The sequence below is a fragment of the Anomaloglossus baeobatrachus genome, chromosome 4 (assembly GCF_048569485.1).
Source record: "Anomaloglossus baeobatrachus isolate aAnoBae1 chromosome 4, aAnoBae1.hap1, whole genome shotgun sequence".
NCBI classification, from domain to species: domain Eukaryota; kingdom Metazoa; phylum Chordata; class Amphibia; order Anura; family Aromobatidae; genus Anomaloglossus; species Anomaloglossus baeobatrachus.
This window is the reverse complement of record NC_134356.1, coordinates 23259893-23283570: the sequence shown is the minus strand read 5'-3', so window position 1 is coordinate 23283570 and position 23678 is coordinate 23259893. Positions and strand designations below refer to the sequence as shown.

At 49.7% G+C, this 23678-nt stretch overlaps 1 protein-coding gene across 2 annotated transcripts in view; it reads left to right on the top strand.

Moving 5' to 3' along the window:
* Positions 1 to 23678, top strand: part of PTN (pleiotrophin) — a 62663-nt gene that overhangs the window by 26674 nt on the left and 12311 nt on the right. The window contains exons 2-5 of one of the 2 annotated variants that reach the window (XM_075343830.1): positions 4549 to 4656; positions 7002 to 7099; positions 8970 to 9143; positions 9272 to 9433. In XM_075343830.1, the coding sequence (XP_075199945.1) occupies positions 7003 to 7099; positions 8970 to 9143; positions 9272 to 9433 (433 nt within the window). In that variant the 5' untranslated portion in view covers positions 4549 to 4656; position 7002. The remainder of the gene's footprint in view (positions 1 to 4548; positions 4657 to 7001; positions 7100 to 8969; positions 9144 to 9271; positions 9434 to 23678) is intronic. The other variant, XM_075343829.1, reaches the window with a different exon arrangement.

Genomic DNA, 23678 nt, shown 5'->3' with positions numbered 1-23678 from the left:
ATGGTTCCAGGTACCCAAGAAACCGGTGTCACTCCCATCTGCACCACAAAACCCAATCACCTCACACCAGTCACTGCGAGACACACCAGGGGGTTGGACTAGCTGGAAAATGGGCCAGCCACTTGGTAACTGGGCAGACTGTAAGGGGGAGATGGAGAGTGAAGAAGTAGGCTCCAGAGAGAGAGGAGCTGGGATAGTCAGCTCCTGAGGAGCTAAGGAAAACTGATTAGGTCACAAGCAGTGATCCTTGTCCAGAGGAGTCGGGGACCGGTTGCAGGGATGTTGGACAGGGGTGTGACGGACATAGTCTTGGAGGGACTGTCGGCACCAGAAGGGCCCAACAGAACTGACCGGTACCGAGCACGACGGGGTACAGGACCCAAGGTCAGGAGCCGATTCAACGTCCTGACAATTCACCTGAAAGGGAGAGGATCTTCAAGGATTTCCCTAAACGCTCAGAGATTGAGGGCATCAGCACAACAAGGGTGACAGGGTTTTTCCAGACAGAGCAACCCACTGAGGTCCCAAGTGCCAGCCCTTAAGAGCACAGCTACACTACACATAGTGAGCAGGGCCCCCAACAGCTTCAAGCCACAGGGCCATCAACGGACAACAAATTGTGCACGGAGGCAGGGTCTGAATCGCTATGTGACACCGGTGGGACCGGGTACTTGGACGGGCTCCCGGCAGCGGCAGCTGTACTCAGAGACTTTGGTTTACCTACAGTGTGTGTGCCTCCTTTATAAACCTCATCCAGCACCACGACTACCCACAGTGAGTACCCTGGTCCCTGCACCCTGTCCTCCCAAAGCACCAACACCCTGAGTCCGGGGCCTTCCCTACCTGCGGAGGGACTGACACCTTGCTGCTTCACACCATCTGCCATGGTACTCCTTCCAGCAGTGGTGGTACTCCCATTACTGCAACCCGCAGGTGGCGTCATGAACTTGTCCCCTATAAATATCCCCCTTCTACGGATCAAAGTGTTCGCCAAGCTGGGTCCCGACCCCTCGAGCCACGACGATCCCGAATCCGAGCAGCCCGACTAACACTGGGGCGGTACAGTCTCATACCGCTATGGAGCTGGTGTCCGGATGGGATATGAGCTTCAGTAGAGAGAAGGACCCATGTCTGACCTCCATGAGCAGCGGTTCTACTTTTCTTGTTTTGCGGGAGACTTTAGTCCCCAAGTGTGCGAGTAACCACCAAGTGTAATGCCTCATCTACACACTGCAACTATCGCTCCTGAACCTCTTAAAATGTCAGAATATGTCCCCAAATATTCTTTATAGCATAATTTGATGTCCTGAAGTCCCCGATGCCGGGATGTGATCTGCGGCAGGTGCGCACCATTGTTTCTCAATGGTGAATCCGCGGGAGGAAGCGGTGACTGCAGCCATTAGATCGGTGTTTACCCTCATTACTGGAGAAGGCGGCGACACTGTGACTTCATAATTATAGGGAAGACCCTGCTGTGTGTGTACAGGGCTCAGCGCTCCTTAGAGGTCCAGTCCTGGGAGGCATTGATTTCACAGGGGCAAATTGTGTCAAATTTACCAAAAAGAGGCACTTTGAGTCATGCCAGGTACACACTTCCTCCCAAATTTTTCACAATAGCTCATATATATCACCCCTGTGGACGCTGAACACTGCGCTCTTACTTGCAGCTTCCTCCGACCCTTCAGCTCCTACACAAAAGCTCCTGGAGCAGCCAGAGCTGCAGTTCTGGGGCCATATTGAAGCTTGGGATTTTGGGCTATAGATATTCCAGACATTAGACTCATTTAAATATATATTTTAGGATTAAAGGGGGATGTGGAAAGGGGGAAAATATTCCAGATGATAAGATAATAGAATTCTCCGGGCTTACTGTCACCACTAGAGGGAGCCGGAGAGCTCAGTGCAGACTTTATTGGAAATCACATGCTCCCTCTAGTGGTGGATGCAGGAATTTCATCTTTTAACTTTAGATCTATGCAGGGGATTTGAAGCAGAAAAAAATTGATATAATATTGGACCTGGAAAAAAGTGGAAATAAATTTCCTGCAGAAATTCAGAGGTAATCCTAGTGTATCATTTGGGTAAATTTAGGGCCCCGCCATGGGAAGAATAGACGTTACCATATACAATAGTGAAGAATTCAGTATAGGATAATGGACAAGTAGCCAGAAATTTTTTTGGATACTTCCATAGTAATATCTGCCAGTTCCCTAGGATACGTGCACCCCATTTCTGAATTCCTCGGGGTGCCCGCTTCTCATCTGTCTGTTGTTGAATCATTCATTGGTTCGGGGTTCATTAAAATTCCGCGATGACCCCCAGGCGGAGAGGAGGCGGTGGAGGGATCATTAGGAGAAGAGAGAAAAGAAGTATCATCCGGGAAAGAGGAGCTAACACGGAAGCCCGGCAGCGAGCTGACCCCAGGGAGGGTCTCGGGAGCCAGCCTGTACTTTAAGCCTTGTCCTTACTGACCGCCTGGGAATGCCCCAAAACAAAACAAACACACACTTTTGGCTGAGATTAGCATAATCCCCTCCACTTTTGCATCTCAGGTCACGGGATTATCCCGGCTAAGTCTGGACTGTTGCTTTTTTTAGACCCCAGACATGATCGGAGTCTGCGGATATCTCCAAACAAGATTGTGTAAAGTACAGTATCACTGCGACATCTGTAAAGATGTTGGGCTGTAATGACTGCACAGAATATATTGGTTTATTTCACACCACTTACTGGTTGCAGTCTTTTTGGTAAGGCACAGTACACGCAGTGGTTGCAGATCACTCTACATGGCTCATTGCCCTCACTCCTGGCACAGGTTCCTGCCATAGATGACCACATGTCCCCCAGAGTTCATGGTCACCTCCAGCACTCCGGTCTCTAGAAAGGAAAGGTGTCCGGTGTGGGGTCTGTATGTAAACATGAAGCTCATGTGTCACATGAAAAAATTCAGACAGGGCCCCCAACTAACTGTATTGATGGGGGTTCTACTGGTGTATTTCTGTACTGCTGGTGGTTCTGGTGATGTATTTCTGTACTAATGCGGATTGTGATGCAATGTTTATGTACTGGTGGTGGTTCTGATAATGTATTCCTGTACTGATGATGGTTTTGATGCTGTGTTTCTGTACTGATTGAGGGTATATGATTGTATTCCTGTATTCCTGTACTGTTGCTGGTTATGATTATGTACTACTGTACTGATGAGGGTTGTTATGCAGTGTTTCTGTACTGCTGGTGGTTCTGGTGATGTATTCCTGTACTGTTGCTGGTTCTAATTATTTATTTCTGTACTGATGAGAGTAATGAAACTGTGTTGCTGTATTGATGGGGGTTCTACTGATGTATTTCTGTACTGCTGGTGGTTCTGGTGATGTATTTCTGTACTAATGCGGATTGTGATGCAATGTTTATGTACTGGTGGTGGTTCTGGTAATGTATTCCTGTACTGATGAGGGTTTTGATGCTGTGTTTCTGTACTGAAGGTATATGGATGTATTCCTGTACTGTTGCTTGTTCTAATTATGCATTACTGTACTGATGAGGGTTGTTATGCAGTGTTTCTGTACTGCTGGTGGTTCTGGTGATGTATCCCTGTACTATTGCTGGTTCTGATTATGTATTTCTGTCCAGATGAGGGTAATGAAGCTGTGTTTCTGTATTGATGAGGGTTCTACTTATGTATTTTGTACTGCTGGTGGTTCTGGTGATGTATTTTGGTATGTCTAGTGGTTCTGGTGATGTATTTTGGTATGTCTGGTGGTTCTGGTGATGTATTTCTGTACTGATGCGGGTTATAGTGATGTATTTCGGTACTGCTCATGGTTTTGGTGCTGCGTTTCTGTACTGCTAGTGGTTCTGGTGAGGTATTTCTTTATCGCTGACGGTTCTGGTGATGTATTCTTGTGCTATTATTGGTTCTGATCCTGCACACATGTAACGATCCATACCTTGTAGGATTACCTTATACATGGCTATGTTAATAAAGTAATATGTTAAGGGTCACTATGTTTTTATTTATGTTAGGCGCTTAAAGAGGTTGTACACGTTTATGATGATAGTCTGCAGATTTCTGACTTCTTATTTCTCACAGCGCACACTGCAAACTGTCAGGATTCTCTGGTACCGGCGGTGAGTTGGAAGTCATTAAACTGCAAGCATGTGATTTACATACATGTGGATACGTGCCAACTAGACATGAAAATGAATTGAGTGAAGATGGAGAAGTCTAGTTGGAATGTGACCAGAAGTATAAAAATCACATACTTGTGCTCACATGACTGTCCACTCTTGCCTCCGTCCATCCGTCCGTCCGTCCGTCCATCCATCCATCCATCCATCCATCCATCCATCCATCCATCCATCCATCTATCCATCCACCCATCCATCCATCCCTCTATCCATCCATCCATCCATCCCTCTATCCATCCATCCATCCATCCCTCTATCTATACTTCTCTCTTTTATTCTATTTATAAATAAGAATAAATATCAGACATTTCTGGAATCCGTTGATTTCTCGGAAGCCGTTTTTTTTTTTTTTATTTTCAGATTTTAACTACACATAACGAGCAATTATAATCCTGCAGAAATGAGAGTAATGCTGCTAAATGGGATGTAAAAGCCTCCGCTCCATGCCGGGCTCATCTGTGTTAATAGGTTTGTGCCAAATTTTCTCATCACGCGTTCTACTAATTCTTCACGACGGATATGTGCCATTTTAAAACCATCTAATAATCAGTGAAAATCCCCGTTCTGTCGCCCCGAGATGGTAATTAACAGATGCGTGTGTAATAAATAGACCAGCCCTCCGCCTGGAAGAAGACTAAATCTGTGGAAAATGAGAAAAAAGCCAACAATTTCTGTTGCTTCAACGCCTCTGCTTGCTGTCAGTGACCACAAACTTTACCAACAGAGGCAGAAGCAGCTAATGGAGCTGCATTGTGTGTGGCTGGGAGGCAGCTTGCTGTATTGTGTGTGGCTGGGAGGCAGCTTGCTGTATTGTGTGTGGCTGGGGGCAGCTTGCTGTATTGTGTGTGGCTGGGAGGCAGCTTGCTGTATTGTGTGTGGCTGGGAGGCAGCTTGCTGTATTGTGTGTGGCTGGGAGGCAGCTTGCTGTATTGTGTGTGGCTGGGAGGCAGCTTGCTGTATTGTGTGTGGCTGGGAGGCACCTTGCTGTATTGTGTGTGGCTGGGAGGCAGCTTGGTGTATTGTGTGTGGCTGGGAGGCAGCTTGCTGTATTGTGTGTGGCTGGGGGCAGCTTGCTGTATTGTGTGTGGCTGGGAGGCAGCTTGCTGTATTGTGTGTGGCTGGGAGGCAGCTTGCTGTATTGTGTGTGGCTGGGAGGCAGCTTGCTGTATTGTGTGTGGCTGGGGGCAGCTTGCTGTATTGTGTGTGGCTGGGAGGCAGCTTGCTGTATTGTGTGTGGCTGGGAGGCAGCTTGCTGTATTGTGTGTGGCTGGGAGGCAGCTTGCTGTATTGTGTGTGGCTGGGAGGCAGCTTGCTGTATTGTGTGTGGCTGGGAGGCACCTTGCTGTATTGTGTGTGGCTGGGAGGCAGCTTGCTGTATTGCATGTGGCTGGGAGGCAGCTTACTGCAGCAGAAACCTTCCTCCTGCTGTTGTTTTTGCTTCATGCAGTGCATAAAATTTGGTGCATCTGTATAAACCACAACCGTTTCTCCTCCTCACGCCTCCTCTGCCCTCACTAGCAGCAAATTCTGGAGCATTTCACGACTCCAATTTGCCAGATTTTGATTTCTAGACAATTGATAAAATGTCAGTGCATAAAACGTAATGTTTACGTAACAAAAAATATTTGCTACTTTTTTTCTACATTTTGCAACTTTTATACCCCATATTTTTTGTATTGGATTCTGGGAGATGAGTCATAGATCAGCCAGTGCGGAGCGATTGCAGACAGCGCCGGGGACGGGTGCAGAGAGCGCTGGAGTTGGATGCAGAGAGTGCCAGGATCGGGTGCAGAGAGTGCCAGGATCGGGTGCAGAGAGTGCCAGGATCGGGTGCAGAGAGCGCCGGGGTCGGGTGCAGAGAGTGCCGGGGTCGGGTGTACAGAGCGCCGGGGTCGGGTGCAGAGAGTGCCGGGGTCGGGTGTACAGAGCGCCGGGATCGGTTGCAGAGAGTGCCAGGATCGGGTGCAGAGAGTGCCAGGATCGGGTGCAGAGAGTGCTAGGATCGGGTGCAGAGAGTGCCAGGATCGGGTGCAGAGAGTGCCAGGATCGGGTGCAGAGAGTGCTAAGATCGGGTGCAGAGAGTGCCAGGATCGGGTGCAGAGAGTGCCAGGATCGGGTGCAGAGAGCGCCGGGGTCGGGTGCAGAGAGTGCCGGGGTCGGGTGTACAGAGCGCCGGGGTCGGGTGCAGAGAGCGCCGGGATAGGGTGCAGAGAGTGCCAGGATCGGGTGCAGAGAGCGCCGGGATCGGGTGCAGAGAGTGCCAGGATCGGGTGCAGAGAGTGCCAGGGTCGGGTGCAGAGAGCGCCGGGGTTGGGTGCAGAGAGCGCCAGGGTCAGGTGTACAGAGCGCCGGGGTCGGGTGTACAGAGCGCCGGGGTCGGGCGCAGAGAGTGCCGGGGTCGGGTGTACAGAGCGCCAGGGTCGGGTGCAGAGAGCGCCAGGGTCGGGTGCAGAGAGCGCCAGGGTCGGGTGCAGAGAGCGCCAGGGTCGGGTGCAGAGAGCGCCAAGGTTGGGTGCAGACAGTGCCAGGGTCGGGTGTAGAGAGCGCCGAGGTTGGGTGCAGACAGTGCCAGGGTCGGGCATTTTGGTCTCATTGTATATGTAGAGAGATCAGTTTCTGTGCATGAAGGTGGGTGACCGCGTGACCATAGTCAGCTCCCCATAGCCGTCAACATGGCCGACTGTGGTCATAACCTCCGATCTCCGGTGCAAAAAACTCAGCAGCATTCATTAGTAAATGTCGATGATATTTTGGGGGGGTCCATACTGATCCGTAAATGATGAATTATCACAGCGGGATCTTTCTGTCCACAGGATGCATCATCACCATGGAATATTCACGCTGGCGCTGATGGCGTTCCTCTTGGTGGTAACGGTACTTGGGACGGACACGGTCAAAAAAGACAAGCAAGGTAAGAGGGAGGTCTCTGCCTGGACAAGGAGTCCCTGTGACCCCTGATGCAAAACTAGGAAAATCCAAAGGTGTAATTACAATTGTAACCTGTGGGGGCGCTATCACCATGTAGTGCTGGATTCCCTAGGGTTGAATATGCCAAGACTAGCCTTTGGGTGATTCATGGGAACCCTCGACCCCCCCCCCCCACCACCAGATGCACAAAGTTAATATAGTCACTAAGTTCTTCTGTCACAGATAATTAGGCGTGCGCTGGTGTCAATCAGCTCCTCTAAAGGGGCCTCATTTTTATCGTTGCTATTGGTTTTTGTTTTGCCTTTTTTGCATGGTCCCGGCCTATTAACCCTCATTCTACCATAACTATAAATGAATAGAGCCACCAAATCCTCCTCTCATCGATAGTTCAGTGAGTCCTGGTGTCAGGCAGCTGCCTAAAGGGCCCTCTTTTTTATCGTTGCTAAGGATCTTGCCATCCTATGTGTCCACCACTGGCCTATTGATCCTTAGAGACTAGCAGAGGATACCATATTGACAAATGAGTGAAGTCACCACGTCTCTGTCTTATAGATGGTTTAGTGAGTGCTGATGTCAAGCAGCTGCCTAAAGGGCCCTCATTTTTATCGTTGCTTAGGATCTTGCCATCCTCTATGCACCCCTTGGCCTACTGACCCTTAGGGACTAGGTCACAATAGCCACAACGCTAAATGAATGGAGGCACCAGGATCTCCTGCCATAGATGGTCCAGTGTGTTCTGGTGTCAAGCAGCTGCCTAAAGGGCCCTCATTTTTATCGTTGCTTAGGATCTTGCCATCCTCTATGCACCCCTTGGCCTACTGACCCTTAGGGACTAGGTCACAATAGCCACAACGCTAAATGAATGGAGGCACCAGGATCTCCTGCCATAGATGGTCCAGTGTGTTCTGGTGTCAAGCAGCTGCCTAAAGGACCCTCATTTTTATCGCTGCTTAAGATCTTGCCATCCTCTATGTCCATCACTACCCTATTGAATCTTGAAAACCAGCAGAGGATACCATATCGATAAATGACTGAAGGCACCAAGTCACCGTCATATAGATGGTTCAATGTGTTCTGGTGTCAGGTAGCTGCCTAAAAGGGGCCTTATTGATATCATTGCTATGGGTCTTCCCACCAACTTTTTACATCTCTGGTCCTCTGACCCTTGGGGACTAGCTCAGAATACCCACAGCACTAAATCAATGGAGGCACCAAGATCTCCTGCCATAAATGGTCCAGCGTGGCCCTCATTTTTATCGTTGCTTAGGATCTTGACATCCTCTATGTACACCCCTGGCCTATTGACCCTTGGAGACTAGCAGAGGATACCATATTGAATAATGACTGAAGGCACCATGTCTCCGTCTTATAGACAGTGTTCTAGTGTTGGGTAGCTGCCTAAAGGGGCCTCATTATTATCATTGCTATGGGTCTTCCCAAAAATTTTTACACCTCTGGTCTTCTGACCCTTGGGGACTAGCTCAGAATACCCACAATACTAAATGAATGGAGGCACCAGGATCTCCTGCCATAGATGGTCCAGCATGTTCTGGTGTCAGGTAGCTGCTTAAAGGGTCCTCATTTTTATCGTTGTGTTGGGTCTTCCCATCGCTTTGTACCCCAGTGGACCATTAGGGACTAGCGCGGGATACACCTAAATGAGTAGAAGTACCGAGATCACCTTTCACAGTTGGGTTGGTGTCTGCTGGCGTCAGGCAGAAGCTTAAAGGGGCCTCATTTTTATCATGGTTTCTCATTTTCCAATGGACCATGTCAACTACTGCCCTATTGCTGAGCCTAAGCCATCCTAATAGTGTTGTAATTGGCCACTAATGGATCTCTCGACCTTACAGAGAAGAAGGCCAAGAAGTCAGACTGCGGGGAGTGGCAGTGGAGCGTGTGCGTGGCCACGAGTGGGGACTGTGGGATTGGCACCCGGGAGGGCACTCGGTCCGGAAAGGAATGCAAACAGACCATGAAGACTCAGAAGTGCAAGATCCCCTGCAACTGGAAGAAGCAGTTTGGAGGTGAGAAGGGTTAACTCCGCAGCGTCGCAGATGGTGTTGCACCATCTGGCTGCTATAACGTTTTTCTTTCTGCTCATTATTCTTTTTTTTGGTTATTTCCATCACTTCTTACCTTGTGTCCCCCACAGCTGAGTGCAAGTACCAGTTTCAGGACTGGGGGGAGTGCGACCCCGTAACTGGGGTGAAGACACGGAACGGCAGCCTGAAAAGGGCCCTGCACAACGCCGAATGCCAGAAAACCGTGACACTGTCCAAGCCGTGCGGAAAGATCACCAAACCCAAACCTCAAGGTGAGAAAAACACGGGGCGGCCGGGACTGGAGAAAGGGATGTTACCATACCGCAATATGTGGGGAATTGAAACCAGCGCACATGATTGAGGGGACACCCCTCATGTGTCCATCTCTCGGCGACTCCCCCATGTGTCCATCCCTCGGTGACTGCCCCCATGTGTCCATCCCTCGGTGACTCCCCCTATGTGTCCATCCCTTGGTGACTGCCCCCATGTGTCCATCCCTCGGCGACTCCCCCATGTGTCCATCCCTCGGCGACTCCCCCATGTGTCCATCCCTCGGTGACTGCCCCCATGTGTCCATCCCTCAGTGACTGCCCCCATGTGTCCATCCCTCGGTGACTCCCCCATGTGTCCATCCCTCGGTGACTGCCCCCATGTGTCCATCCCTCGGCGACTCCCCCATATGTCCATCCCTTGGTGACTGCTCCCCATGTGTCCATCCCTTGCTGACTCCCCCCATGTGTCCATGCCTCGGTGACTGCCCCCCATGTGTCCATCCCTTGGTGACTGCTCCCCATGTGTCCATGCCTCAGTGACTCCCCCCATGTGTCCATCCCTTGGTGACTGCCCCCCATGTGTCCATCCCTCGGTGACTCTGCCCCATGTGTCCATCCCTCGGAGACTGCTCCCCATGTGTACATCCCTTGGCGACTACCCCATGTGTCCATCCCTCGGTGACTGTCCCCCATGTGTCCATCCCTCTGTGACTCCCCCCCATGTGTCCATCCCTCGGTGACGACGCCCCCATGTGTCCATCTCTCGGTGACCCACCCTCAATGTGTCCATCCCTTGGTGACTCTACCCCATGTGTCCATCTCTCAGTGACTCCCCCATGTGTCCATCCTTCGGTGACTGCCCCCCATGTGACCATCCCTCGGTGACTGCCCCCCATGTGTCCATCCCTCGGTGACTGCCCCCATGTGTCCATCCCTCGGTAACTGCCCCCATGTGTCCATGCCTCGGTGACTCCCCCCATATGTCCATCCCTCGGTGACTCCCCCATGTGTCCATCCCTTGCTGACTCCCCCCATGTGTCCATGCCTCGGTGACTTCCCCCATGTGTCCATCCCTTGGTGACTGTGTAGCGCCCCACAGGGCAAGTGGTTAACCTATTGCTGGCCGTTTCGGGTTGGGTCAGGCGTTGTCACTGGGTGGCCTTGCCTGGTTCCATTCACCCGAGGTGTACAGTAAATGGTGGGGGAAGCGGGGTAATGGGGAAAGTTTGTCATGACGCCATCTGTGGTATGCGACCAGTAGTAGCCACCGCTGAAGAACTCCTCGCCGGGGCAAGTGTTATGGCAGGTGTCGCTTCCCACAGGCGCCCACCCCCGGGTGGATGATAAGAGTTGCAAGGGCCATTGGCGCCTAAGCACTGGTCGGCAGCGCCGGTAAGGACGAGCCAACACAGTCTCTGCGGGTTCAGGGTGTAGTTTACTCACAACTTCAGCTACCAGCCCGGTCACACTGGTCACTGCCGTGATGGGCTCAGGTCAATCTCAGATCCGGTAAGGGGTCATCACCGATGTTTTGAAGAGAGAAAGAGAGAGTCCTATTTCTAGGGTGTCCCCCTCTGCAGTTAGGTGCCCCGGCTGAGCTCCCGCTCCAAGCCCCGGGCCCTGTAAAGTCCAAGTTTTTTCCAGAGATGTCTTGCCAGAACTATGGTCCTGATGGGTCTGATCTCTATGTGTGTGTGTTGTGCCTCTTTCTACCCTAAGTGGACCCCGCCCCCCTGGTGGCTGGCTTCAGTGACCGGGAAGTCCCATGACCGTTATGACCACCCCCCTGCCTACCCTGAGCCATCCCACCCTGTGTGAAGGCTCCTAAGCTGTATGTAGTGTGTGAATGTGGAACACCAGTGATTAACCCCCTCCTTACTTGAGATAGATACCACACCTTAACCGAGGTGCAGTACCCTGTGGCGACCTGAACTTTAGGGGGTGCCACAACTGCCCCATGTGGTCCATCCATCGGTGACTGCCCCCATGTGTCCCTCGGTGACTCCCCCCATGTGTCTGTGAAGCCCCACAGGTGTTGTGTCGGTGCATTACCTTCAGGGACTCCACTCAGCTGGATCTGGTCACAGGTAGGAGATCTTCTTCTTGTCGTGACGCCACTCTCAGTATTGCGGCCAGTAGGGACCGCCACTGCAGGTTGAGGGACGCCTGGGGCTGATGGTGAGTGCAGTTAGTTGGAATAGCCTCCTGAGAGTGAGGCAAGCCCCAGGGCCCTGTGTAGGTGCGTAGTACCACAAGGCGCAGAATGACTCAACACAGGCAGGATGTCTTTCAGGGTTTTTACTCACTTCAGGTGGCAGGGTGAGTAACCCGGGCGTAGCTGGGATTAACCAGGCTGGAACCAGGTATCCTTCAGGCTGACTTGTGAGGGTGACTACTAACTCGCCTTCCTTAGCCCTTGGTGGTTTGGGGTAACCCCGACTTTGAGTCCCTATGGGGGTCACCCAGGGAAGATGCTGAAGCCTCTCTCCCCTTCGTTTGCCGTGTGCTTGTCGCCTGGGCCAGGCCACTCCAGCTGCTTGCCTCCTGTGACCTATGGGCCCTAACTGTGGCTACGTGGCTGCGGCTTTTGTGGTGTTGTGGCGTGGGCTTTGAGAGCCCCACACCGGCAGGTTTAGCAAAAGAAAGCTGGATCTATCTCCGCTTCGGGATCTGCCGCCCGTTTGGGCCTGGTACTCTCCAGCAGTCTCCTTACTTCCCCCTCCGTGCTCTCTCTCTAGCTGAGATGGGTTTCGGGTAGCACTCCTGGTTGACCGTTCTCCCCCGTCGGTAGCCACTGCGCGGACGCTGTCAGACTCCAGCAGCCCAGGGGAAGGGGTCAGCTCTCTTCGGAGCTCCCTGGACTCTGCTCTGAACCGGCTCACATCTGGGACCTTCACTGCTGTTCCTGTCTGAGCTTCACTTTCCTGCTGCTCACTCCTCCACACTCTGCTGCAGACTGTTTACTCCTCCTTCTCTTTTCCCTTTGTGCCTGCCTACGCCACCTAGCAACCAGATTCTCTTACCACACCCCTTGAGAGGAGATGGAGGCTTTTGGCCCCCTCCACTATTCCAGTGGAGGTGAAGGCTTTTCCCCCTCCTGGGATCCCCAGGGGTCCTCTCATGGGTACATGTGTGAGACCTGATCACTATGCGCCTGTGTACCACACCCCGGTCAGCCTTCTGGATTACCTGTATTGTACTGTCCCCAGCATGGGTGCAGTACTCAGTGGTGCCTGACCAGGTCAGGGGCGCCACATGTCCATTCCTCAGTGACTACCCGTATATGTCCATCCCTCGTGACTGCCCCCCATGTGTCCATCCATCGGTGACTGCCCCCCATGCGTCCATCCCTTGGTGACTGCCCCCATGTGTCTATCCCTCGGTGACTCCCCCCATGTGTCTATCCCTCGGTGACTCCCCCCATGTGTCCATTCCTCAGTGACTACCCCTATATGTCCATCCCTCGTGACTGCCCCCCATGTGTCCATCCCTTGGTGACTGCCCCCATGTGTCTATCCCTCGGTGACTGCCCCCCATGTGTCCATCCCTTGGTGACTCCCCCCATGTGTCCATCCCTCAATTTCTTTCTTTTTTTAAAATTCACATTTAAAGATGATCCATTTTATATCTGTCCCATATCTATGTGGTCTCTCATCTATCTATATACTACCTGTATATCCCTGTGCACATTTTGCGGTGGGTTTGGGGGTCCGCGGGACGCTCGGCAGCTCAGCAGACGGGTCTGACTATCGCCCTGTGACCCCGGTCGCGTCTCCCGCCAGACAGACTCATTTCTCTCCCATCGATCTCCCCTCCCTGTGTCTCTCGCCCCCTGTCTCTGCCCCGGGGGGTTTTGCTGGACTCATCTATGACATCAGGGGACACCGAGGAAATATTAACCTCTCCGAAGCTGGCAGGGATGATTGTATAAGCCGAATTTCAGTTGGGCAGTTGAGCCGGACGTGTGTGTTGTTTAGTGAATACTTGTATTCATCATAATATAACAATAAGAACAGTCAGATAAGCAGTTCCTCTGTTATTCCTCCTGGAAATGTATGAAAATATCTGGGTACTACCATTTTTTTTGTAAGTAGGACATGTCCTTCATATCAAGTGCTCAATGCAGAGATTCAAAAAGATGATCCACCACCAGTGGGAACTCAAGGGATTGTGGCCTACTGTGTATATAGGAGCCACCACTAGAGGGAGCTGCGGGGATTACTGCCTATATGTATATAGTATCCACCACTAGAGGGAGATCAGGGGATTACTACTTATGTGTATATAGGAGCCACCACTAGAGGGAGCTCCAGGGATTGTGGCCTACTGTGTATATAGGAGCCACCACTAGAGAGAGATCAGGGGATTACTACTTATGTGTATATAGGAGCCACCACTAGAGGGAGCTCAGGGGATTACAGCCTCCTGTGTATATAGGAGCCACCACTAGAGGGAGCTCCAGGGATTGTGGCCTACTGTGTATATAGGAGCCACCACTAGAGGGAGCTGCGGGGATTACCTCCTATATGTATATAGTATCCACCACTAGAGGGAGATCAGGGGATTACTACTTATGTGTATATAGGAGCCACCACTAGAGGGAGCTCAGGGGATTACAGCCTCCTGTGTATATAGGAGCCACCACTAAAGGGAGATCCAGGGATTACTGCCTACTGTGTATATAGGAGCCACCACTAGATGGAGCTCCATGGATTACAGCCTCCTGTGTATATAGGAGCCACCACTAAAGGGAGATCCAGGGATTACTGCCTACTGTGTATATAGGAGCCACCACTAAAGGGAGATCCAGGGATTACTGCCTACTGTGTATATAGGAGCCACCACTAGAGAGAGATCCAGGGATTGCTGCCTACTGTGTATATAGTAGCCACCACTCGAGGGAGCTCCAGGGATTACTGCCTTCTGTGTATATAGGAGCCACCACTAGAGGGAGCTCAGGGGATTACTGTCTACTGTGTATATAGGAGCCACCACTAGAGGGAGATCCAGGGATTGCTGCCTACTGTGTATATAGTAGCCACCACTCGAGGGAGCTCCAGGGATTACTGCCTTCTGTGTATATAGGAGCCACCACTAGAGGGAGCTCCAGGGATTACTGCCTACTGTGTATATGGGAGCCACCACTAGAGGGAGCTCCAGGGATTACTGCCTACTGTGTATATTGGAGCCACCACTAGAGGGAGATCCAGGGATTGCTGCCTACTGTGTATATAGTAGCCACCACTCGAGGGAGCTCCAGGGATTACTGCCTTCTGTGTATATAGGAGCCACCACTAGAGGGAGCTCAGGAGATTACAGCCTACTGTGTATATCGGAGCCACCACTAGAGGGAGCTCAGGGGATTACTGCCTAATGTGTATATAGGAGCCACCACTAGAGGGAGCTCCAGAGATTACTGCCTAATGTGTATATAGGAGCCACCACTAGAGGGAGCTCCGGGATTACTGCCTACTGTGTATATCGGAGCCACCACTAGAGGGAGCTCCAGAGATTACTGCCTAATGTGTATATAGGAGCCACCACTAGAGCGAGCTCCGGGATTACTGCCTACTGTGTATATCGGAGCCACCACTAGAGGGAGCTCCAGAGATTACTGCCTAATGTGTAGATAGGAGCCACCACTAGAGCGAGCTCCAGGGATTGCTGCCTACTGTGTATATAGGAGCCACCACTAGAGGGAGCTCCAGGGATTACTGCCTACTGTGTATATGGGAGCCACCACTAGAGGGAGCTCCAGGGATTACTGCCTTCTGTGTATATAGGAGCCACCACTAGAAGGAGCTCCATGGATTACTGCCTACTGTGTATATAGGAGCCACCACTAGAAGGAGCTCCATGGATTACATCCTACTGTGTATATAGGAGCCACCACTAGAGGGAGCTCAGGGGATTACTGTCTACTGTGTATATAGGAGCCACCACTAGAGGGAGCTCAGGGGATTACAGCCTACTGTGTATATCGGAGCCACCACTAGAGGGAGCTCCAGAGATTACTGCCTAATGTGTATATATGAGCCACCACTAGAGTGAGCTCGAGGGATTGCTGCCTACTGTGTATATAGGAGCCACCACTAGAGGGAGCTCCAGAGATTACTGCCTACTGTGTATATAGGGGTCACCACTAGAGGGAGTTTCAGGGATTACAGCCTATTGTGTATATAGGAGCTACCACTAGAGGAAGCTCCGGGGATTACTGCCTACATGGTATATAGGAGCCACCACTAGAGGGAGCTCCAGAGATTACTGCCTACATGGTATATAGGAGCCACCACTAGAGGGAGCTCCAGAGATTACTACCCACTGTGTATATAGGAGACACCACTAGAGGGAGTTTCAGGGATTACAGTTTATTGTGTATATAGGAGCCACCACTAGAGGGAGCTCTGGGGATTACTGCCTACTGTGTATATAGGAGTCACCACTAGAGGGAATTTCAGGGATTACAGCCTATTGTGTATATAGGAGCCACCACTAGAGGGAGCTCAGGGGATTACAGCCTCCTGTGTATATAGGAGCCACCACTAAAGGGAGATCCAGGGATTACTGCCTACTGTGTATATAGGAGCCACCACTAGATGGAGCTCCATGGATTACAGCCTCCTGTGTATATAGGAGCCACCACTAAAGGGAGATCCAGGGATTACTGCCTACTGTGTATATAGGAGCCACCACTAAAGGGAGATCCAGGGATTACTGCCTACTGTGTATATAGGAGCCACCACTAGAGAGAGATCCAGGGATTGCTGCCTACTGTGTATATAGTAGCCACCACTCGAGGGAGCTCCAGGGATTACTGCCTTCTGTGTATATAGGAGCCACCACTAGAGGGAGCTCAGGGGATTACTGTCTACTGTGTATATAGGAGCCACCACTAGAGGGAGATCCAGGGATTGCTGCCTACTGTGTATATAGTAGCCACCACTCGAGGGAGCTCCAGGGATTACTGCCTTCTGTGTATATAGGAGCCACCACTAGAGGGAGCTCCAGGGATTACTGCCTACTGTGTATATGGGAGCCACCACTAGAGGGAGCTCCAGGGATTACTGCCTACTGTGTATATTGGAGCCACCACTAGAGGGAGATCCAGGGATTGCTGCCTACTGTGTATATAGTAGCCACCACTCGAGGGAGCTCCAGGGATTACTGCCTTCTGTGTATATAGGAGCCACCACTAGAGGGAGCTCAGGAGATTACAGCCTACTGTGTATATCGGAGCCACCACTAGAGGGAGCTCAGGGGATTACTGCCTAATGTGTATATAGGAGCCACCACTAGAGGGAGCTCCAGAGATTACTGCCTAATGTGTATATAGGAGCCACCACTAGAGGGAGCTCCGGGATTACTGCCTACTGTGTATATCGGAGCCACCACTAGAGGGAGCTCCAGAGATTACTGCCTAATGTGTATATAGGAGCCACCACTAGAGCGAGCTCCGGGATTACTGCCTACTGTGTATATCGGAGCCACCACTAGAGGGAGCTCCAGAGATTACTGCCTAATGTGTAGATAGGAGCCACCACTAGAGCGAGCTCCAGGGATTGCTGCCTACTGTGTATATAGGAGCCACCACTAGAGGGAGCTCCAGGGATTACTGCCTACTGTGTATATGGGAGCCACCACTAGAGGGAGCTCCAGGGATTACTGCCTTCTGTGTATATAGGAGCCACCACTAGAAGGAGCTCCATGGATTACTGCCTACTGTGTATATAGGAGCCACCACTAGAAGGAGCTCCATGGATTACATCCTACTGTGTATATAGGAGCCACCACTAGAGGGAGCTCAGGGGATTACTGTCTACTGTGTATATAGGAGCCACCACTAGAGGGAGCTCAGGGGATTACAGCCTACTGTGTATATCGGAGCCACCACTAGAGGGAGCTCCAGAGATTACTGCCTAATGTGTATATATGAGCCACCACTAGAGTGAGCTCGAGGGATTGCTGCCTACTGTGTATATAGGAGCCACCACTAGAGGGAGCTCCAGAGATTACTGCCTACTGTGTATATAGGGGTCACCACTAGAGGGAGTTTCAGGGATTACAGCCTATTGTGTATATAGGAGCTACCACTAGAGGAAGCTCCGGGGATTACTGCCTACATGGTATATAGGAGCCACCACTAGAGGGAGCTCCAGAGATTACTGCCTACATGGTATATAGGAGCCACCACTAGAGGGAGCTCCAGAGATTACTACCCACTGTGTATATAGGAGACACCACTAGAGGGAGTTTCAGGGATTACAGTTTATTGTGTATATAGGAGCCACCACTAGAGGGAGCTCTGGGGATTACTGCCTACTGTGTATATAGGAGTCACCACTAGAGGGAATTTCAGGGATTACAGCCTATTGTGTATATAGGAGCCACCACTAGAGGGAGCTCAGGGGATTACTGACTACTTTCTATATATTGCTGTCACTGGTAACATGGTATGTAGCTATCTCCTGAGCTCCCTCTGGTGGTGGCCACAGGAATTTACAATGTTATCATTTATGTCTGTGCCGCCTCATGGTGCACCCTGAGTAATACGACTTTAACTATGTCTGCCCCTCTCTATGCCGATTACACACACTCAATAGCCGCCTTTATCTCCGGCCGTTAAGTATGTCAGACATCGATTGTCCCCGGTGTTGTTTTTTCCCTCTGTGTTCATTACACTTACCAGTATGAATAGAAATGGCCTTGGCATCCAGCTATGGGAACGCCCTATGCCCTGACTCCATGCCAAACGCCAAGGGCTGATGCCAGCAATACCCACACATGGAGGAAGGGAAATCGGGCAGTGCCGGTATGTGTGGGAACTTCTGTGGGCGCCCCCTTGTGGTACACTGTCATCCCTTATAGTGTGATATTAGATTTCTGGAGACTCAATACCCAGATTAAGGATCACATGACCAGGAGAAAAGTTTAAAACAGGGTTCCATTCAATGGCAGCAAGCAGAGTTGTTAATAAAATGGAATCATACGCTACAATACATAGATCCAAAGTTCAATTTTCAGGATTCGGCGTACCCCTTTAAATGTTGCAGTCACTCGCTGCCGCCGCCATCGTGTCAGCAGCTTTCCGCCTCTCCCAGCTGAATATTGAAGAAAATATGGGGATGTCCCCCCCCCCCCCGTCTGTGGGGTGTATTCCGAAAAGTCCTCCTTAGACTTGAGTAGGTAATACCTAGCCGGTGACATAAGTATTGAACACGTCACCAATCTTAAGTAAAGATGTTTCTACAGAGCTATTGACATGAATTGCTCACCAGATGTCAGTAACAACCCGTCCAATCCACACAGGCAAAGAAATCAAACCATAGATGTCCATCAATTTAGTGATGTGTAATAATGAGAAATGACACAGGGGAAAAAGTATTGAACACGTGAAGAATGAGAGGTGAAAAAAGCCATGGCTGAAATCTATCAGTACTTAGAAAACAATCCTGCCACTAAGTGAAAAATAATATCAACTGGTTCAACTGATGGCCTATAAAAAGGTGTCTCATTACCAAGGAGGTGCCACACAAGAAACAACTCATGATGGGTAAAACTAGTGAGCTGTCTCAAGAATTTCACAACCATATTGTTACAAAACATACTGATGGCATTGGTTATAGAAGAATTTCTAAACTACTGAAGGCTCCAGTGAGCTCTGTTGGGGACGTAATCCGGAAGAGGAAAGGACATCATTTCACCAAAAACCATCCTCGAACCAGTGCTCCCAGCAAGATTTCAGACAGAGGAGTGAAAAGAATTATCAGAAGAGTTGTCCAAGAGCCAAGGACACCTGTGGAGGCGACAGAGAGACCTGGAATCAGCAGGTAGAATGTTTTCACAGAAAACAATCAGTTATGCATTCCCCCTCCATGGCCTGTATGCACGCTCCTGTATGCACGCTCCTGTAGGCACGCTCCTGTATTGCACGCTCCTGTATGCACGCTCACCACGCAAAACTCCATTGCTGAGCAAAAATAATGGACAAGTGTGTTTAAAGTTTGCTCACCAACATTTAGACAAGTCTGTGAAATACTGGGAGAATATAGTCTGGTGAGATGAGACCAAAACTGAACTCTTTGGAGGCCATAATACACACTATGTTTTGGAGGCCAAAAGGCAAAGCACCCTCAAAACACCAACAGTGAAGTGTGGAGGTGGGAACAACATGGTGTGGGGCTGTTTTTCAGCAGACGACACTGGCAAACTTCATATTATTGCAGGCAGGATGAATGGACAAATGTACCGAGACATTCCTGATAAACATCTGCTGCCATCTACCAGGATGATGTGGATGAAACGAGGGAGGACATTTCAGCAAGACACTGACCCCAAACACACGGCCAAGGGAAACTACCAACTGGTATCAGAGGAAGAAAATATATCTGCTAGACTGGCCGAGCCGATCACCGGAGCTGAATCCAATAAAAAATGTCTGGAAGGAACTAAAGCTCAGAGATCATAGAAGGAACCGGGACCTGCAGGATGTGGAGTGTGTGTGTGGAAGAATGGACCAAAATCCCACCCGAGCAATGTAGGCGACTAGTGATGGGCGAACACTACAGTGCCTGGTACTTGTAATGATGAGTGAAGACTACTGAAGATGAGCGAACCAGTGGATGTTCAGGTTTGATGGGTTTGGATGGACTTGAAAAAAAAGTGTGGTTCGGGAACCAGACTTGATCCAAACTTGACCATGGACAATGAACCCCATACAAGTCAATGGGAACCTGAAATTCTGTGATGAAAAATGGCTGTAAAATGGTTGTAGTAAGGGCTAAGAGGCTGCAAAAGGAACCTGAATGGGGGTAAAAGCAGGACAATTGCCCTGCAAATATATGTGGATAGGTAAATGACTTAAATGGCTTCTGTCACCCTAGCAATCATGGTTACATAGCAAGTAAATAAACTAAAAATGTTAACAGTGACTCCACAGAGACAGATTTCAGATATTCTCCACAGACCCAAAAGTTTAAAAAAGGCCCATATACAGCTTGTATTCCCAGTTTACCCACACAGTCAAGATTGCCAGAATTTCCCAACAGAGCAACTAGTTTAGCAAGAGGCCCCTACAGAACCTGTATTGTCAATTCTCCCCCACAGCCAATATTGGAAGAGTTCCCCATACAGCAAAAGGTTCAAGAAAAGGACCTTATATAGCCTTTATTCCCAGTTCAGTCACACAGTCAACGTTGGAAGACTTCCCTTACAGAGCAATCACTTTAACAAGAGGCCCCTACATAGCTTATATTCCCAGTTCACCCACACATCCAAGATTGGAAGAGTTCCCTCACAGAGCAAAAAGTTTAAGAAAATACCCCTACATAGCTTGTATCCCCAGTTCAGCCACACAACCAAGATTGGAGGACTTCCCCCACAGAGCAACTAGTTTAACAAGAGGCTACTACATAGCTTATATTCCCAGTTCACCCACATAACCAAGATTGGAAGAGTTCCCTCAGAGAGCAACTATTCTTAAAAAAGGTCCCTACCTAGCCTGTATTCCCAGTTCAGCCTCACAGCCAAGATTAGAAGAGTTCCCCCACACAGCAACAATTTAAAAAAGCCCCCTACAGAGCCTGTTTTCCAAGTTCCCCGTACAGAGAATAATTTTCAGCTCCAGTAATGTACCCTTATCTCGGAAAATTAACTTTTAGAGGTATGGAGTCATCTGAGATGGCCTTTATTGTAGCTTTAAGAAGGAGACAATAGAGCATTGTCTGCAGGAAACACAAATACAGAAGTGTCCAGATGTTCATCCCTGACATTGTACAGAAATACTCTGGGGGGGTCACAAAGATGTCATCTTTACAGACAATATCCTGTTTTTTGCAAGTGAAACTAGACTTGTGGTTAGCAAGCAGAAAAGACAATGGTTGGTACAAACACTCATAATCTAGTCAAAAACACATGATTATATGATTCTTAAAGTTATAAAGCAAGTTATTCTTAATTATTCTTACACTAAAACCGGTTATTGGATTTTGGATCTAGCTGAGAGGCTTGGATGATTTCCCCCAGAGAGCAACAATTTTCAAAAAGGCCCCTACAGAACCTGTTTTCAGAGTTCACCCAGACAGACAGGATTAGCAAATTTCCCCACAGAGCAACAATTTTAAATCTAGGCTTCAACAAAGTGTCTTTCCACAGTTGACCCCCACAGCCAAAATTTGATGATTTTACCCACTGAGAAACCATTTTAAAAAGGCCTCTACAGAGCCTCTTGTCAGAGTTCATCCCTACATCCAAATTTGCCAATTTCCCCAGAGAGCAACAATTTTAAAAAAGACCCCCACAGAGCCTCTTGTCAGAGTTCACTCCCACAGTCAAATTTAAAGATTCCCCCCTGAGAGCAACAATTTTAAAAAGGTTCCCACAGAGCCTTTTGTCAGCATTCACCCCCACAGCTACATTTGAAGATTTCGCTAAGAGAGCAACACTTTTAAAAAGGCCCATACGATGTCTGTCCACAGCTCTGGTGCGGTGGGGAATTTCAACCCTAAACGGCTTAGTCTCAGAACAGCCTGCTGTTATTTCCCCCTGGCTGTTCGGAGGTTGGTCATGCAACGATGACTGGATGAGGAGAAGGTGGAGGAAGGGAAGTAGTGGGATGAGGAAAGACGGACCTTGAACGGTGTACCAATCCTCGGTAGTGTTAAGACATGCGCCAAACCTGTTTCCACCTAAGGAGCAGCTCACATGACATTATACTCTACAGAGCCTGCTTTCACATTTGACCCTCACAGCCAAGATTGCCCAAGATCCACCACAAAGCACCCTTTTTTAAAAGGCCCCTAAACAGCCTCTTTTTCCGGTTTACCAACACATCCAAGAGAGCCTGAGATCTACCACAGAGCAACAATTTAAAAAAGTGCCCTAAATGTTCTCTGTTCCCAGTTGACCCTCATTGCCAAGATTGCTCGAGATCCACTACAGGGCACCAAATTTTAAAAAAGGCCCCTACACAGCCTCTTTTTCTGGTTGACCTTCACAGCTAAGATTTCCCAAGATCCACCACAGAGCAACAATTTTAAAAAAGGTTCCTAAACAGCCTTTTTTTTTTCCTGGTGGACCCTCACAGCTACAATTGCCTGAGATCCATTACACACGTTTAAAAAAGGCCCCTAAACAGCCTCTTTTCCCAGTTGACTCTCACAGCCATGATTTTCTGAGATCCACCACAGAGCAACAATTTTAAAAAAAAGGCCCCTAAACAGCCTCTTTTTCCAGTTGACCCTCACAGCCAAGATTGCCTGAGATGAACCACAGAGCAACAATTTTAAAAAGGCCCCAAAACAGCCTCTTTACCCAGTTGACACTCACAGTCAAGATTGCCTGAGATGCACCACAGAGCAACAATTTTAAAAAGGCCCCTAAACAGCCTCTTTTCCTGGTTGACCTTCACAACCAAGATTTCCCCACCCCACAGCACACATGGCTTCGAAGTGCCTACACCGAAAAAGCTTGCTGTGTTTACGATGCCGCCCGGTGTATACAGCGACCTCCGCACACAGATCTCTGGCCTCACTTGTAGCCACAATCTTTCCTAGAATTATATTCTGCCCCTTTGGCTTCTGCTCAATTCCAGAGAATAGACCTTTTGTCACATCCAGACGATTCTTTACATTGGCGCATTGGCACCAGTCCACCCCCGGCCCCTTACTTTATCCCAGAGCCCACCTGTTATACAGCGCCATCCACCCAGAACCATGGTGGATCCTGCTTCTAGAGATTGTAAAGAATTTGCGGCCCCCCCATGGGGGTCACCTCTGATGTGAGGGGAATGAGATGCATTATTCGTACCCTGGTACGCCGCGGGGGGGAGGGGCAGGTTCTGTGTGATGGGCCCGGATGAGGACAATGGCTCATTGTGGAAAACAGAAGACGGAGAAGTCGCTGAATCCAGGTTGGCAGGCGCTTGGCTGAGATGTGAACAATCTGCGCCGTTCAGCTCCGCGCCCCATAATGACTGCAGATTATTTTAGGTCTGGCCGTTGCACGGGCACCGCAAGGTTTCATGGAACTTAAGTGGTTTTGTAATTGAAATTCTTACAATGGGAGGGGGAGAAAAACAGAGCAACAGATCTACTACATCCAGCGATAGCGTAAAAAGCAGCTAAACCCCAAATACAACAAATCTGATGTGATGGAAATATTGCCATACTGACTGTTTCCCCATAAACTGCTAAGGAAACTATCAGCAATTCCTTTCTATAGTGTCTGTACTTTCAGATTGTGAGTGACT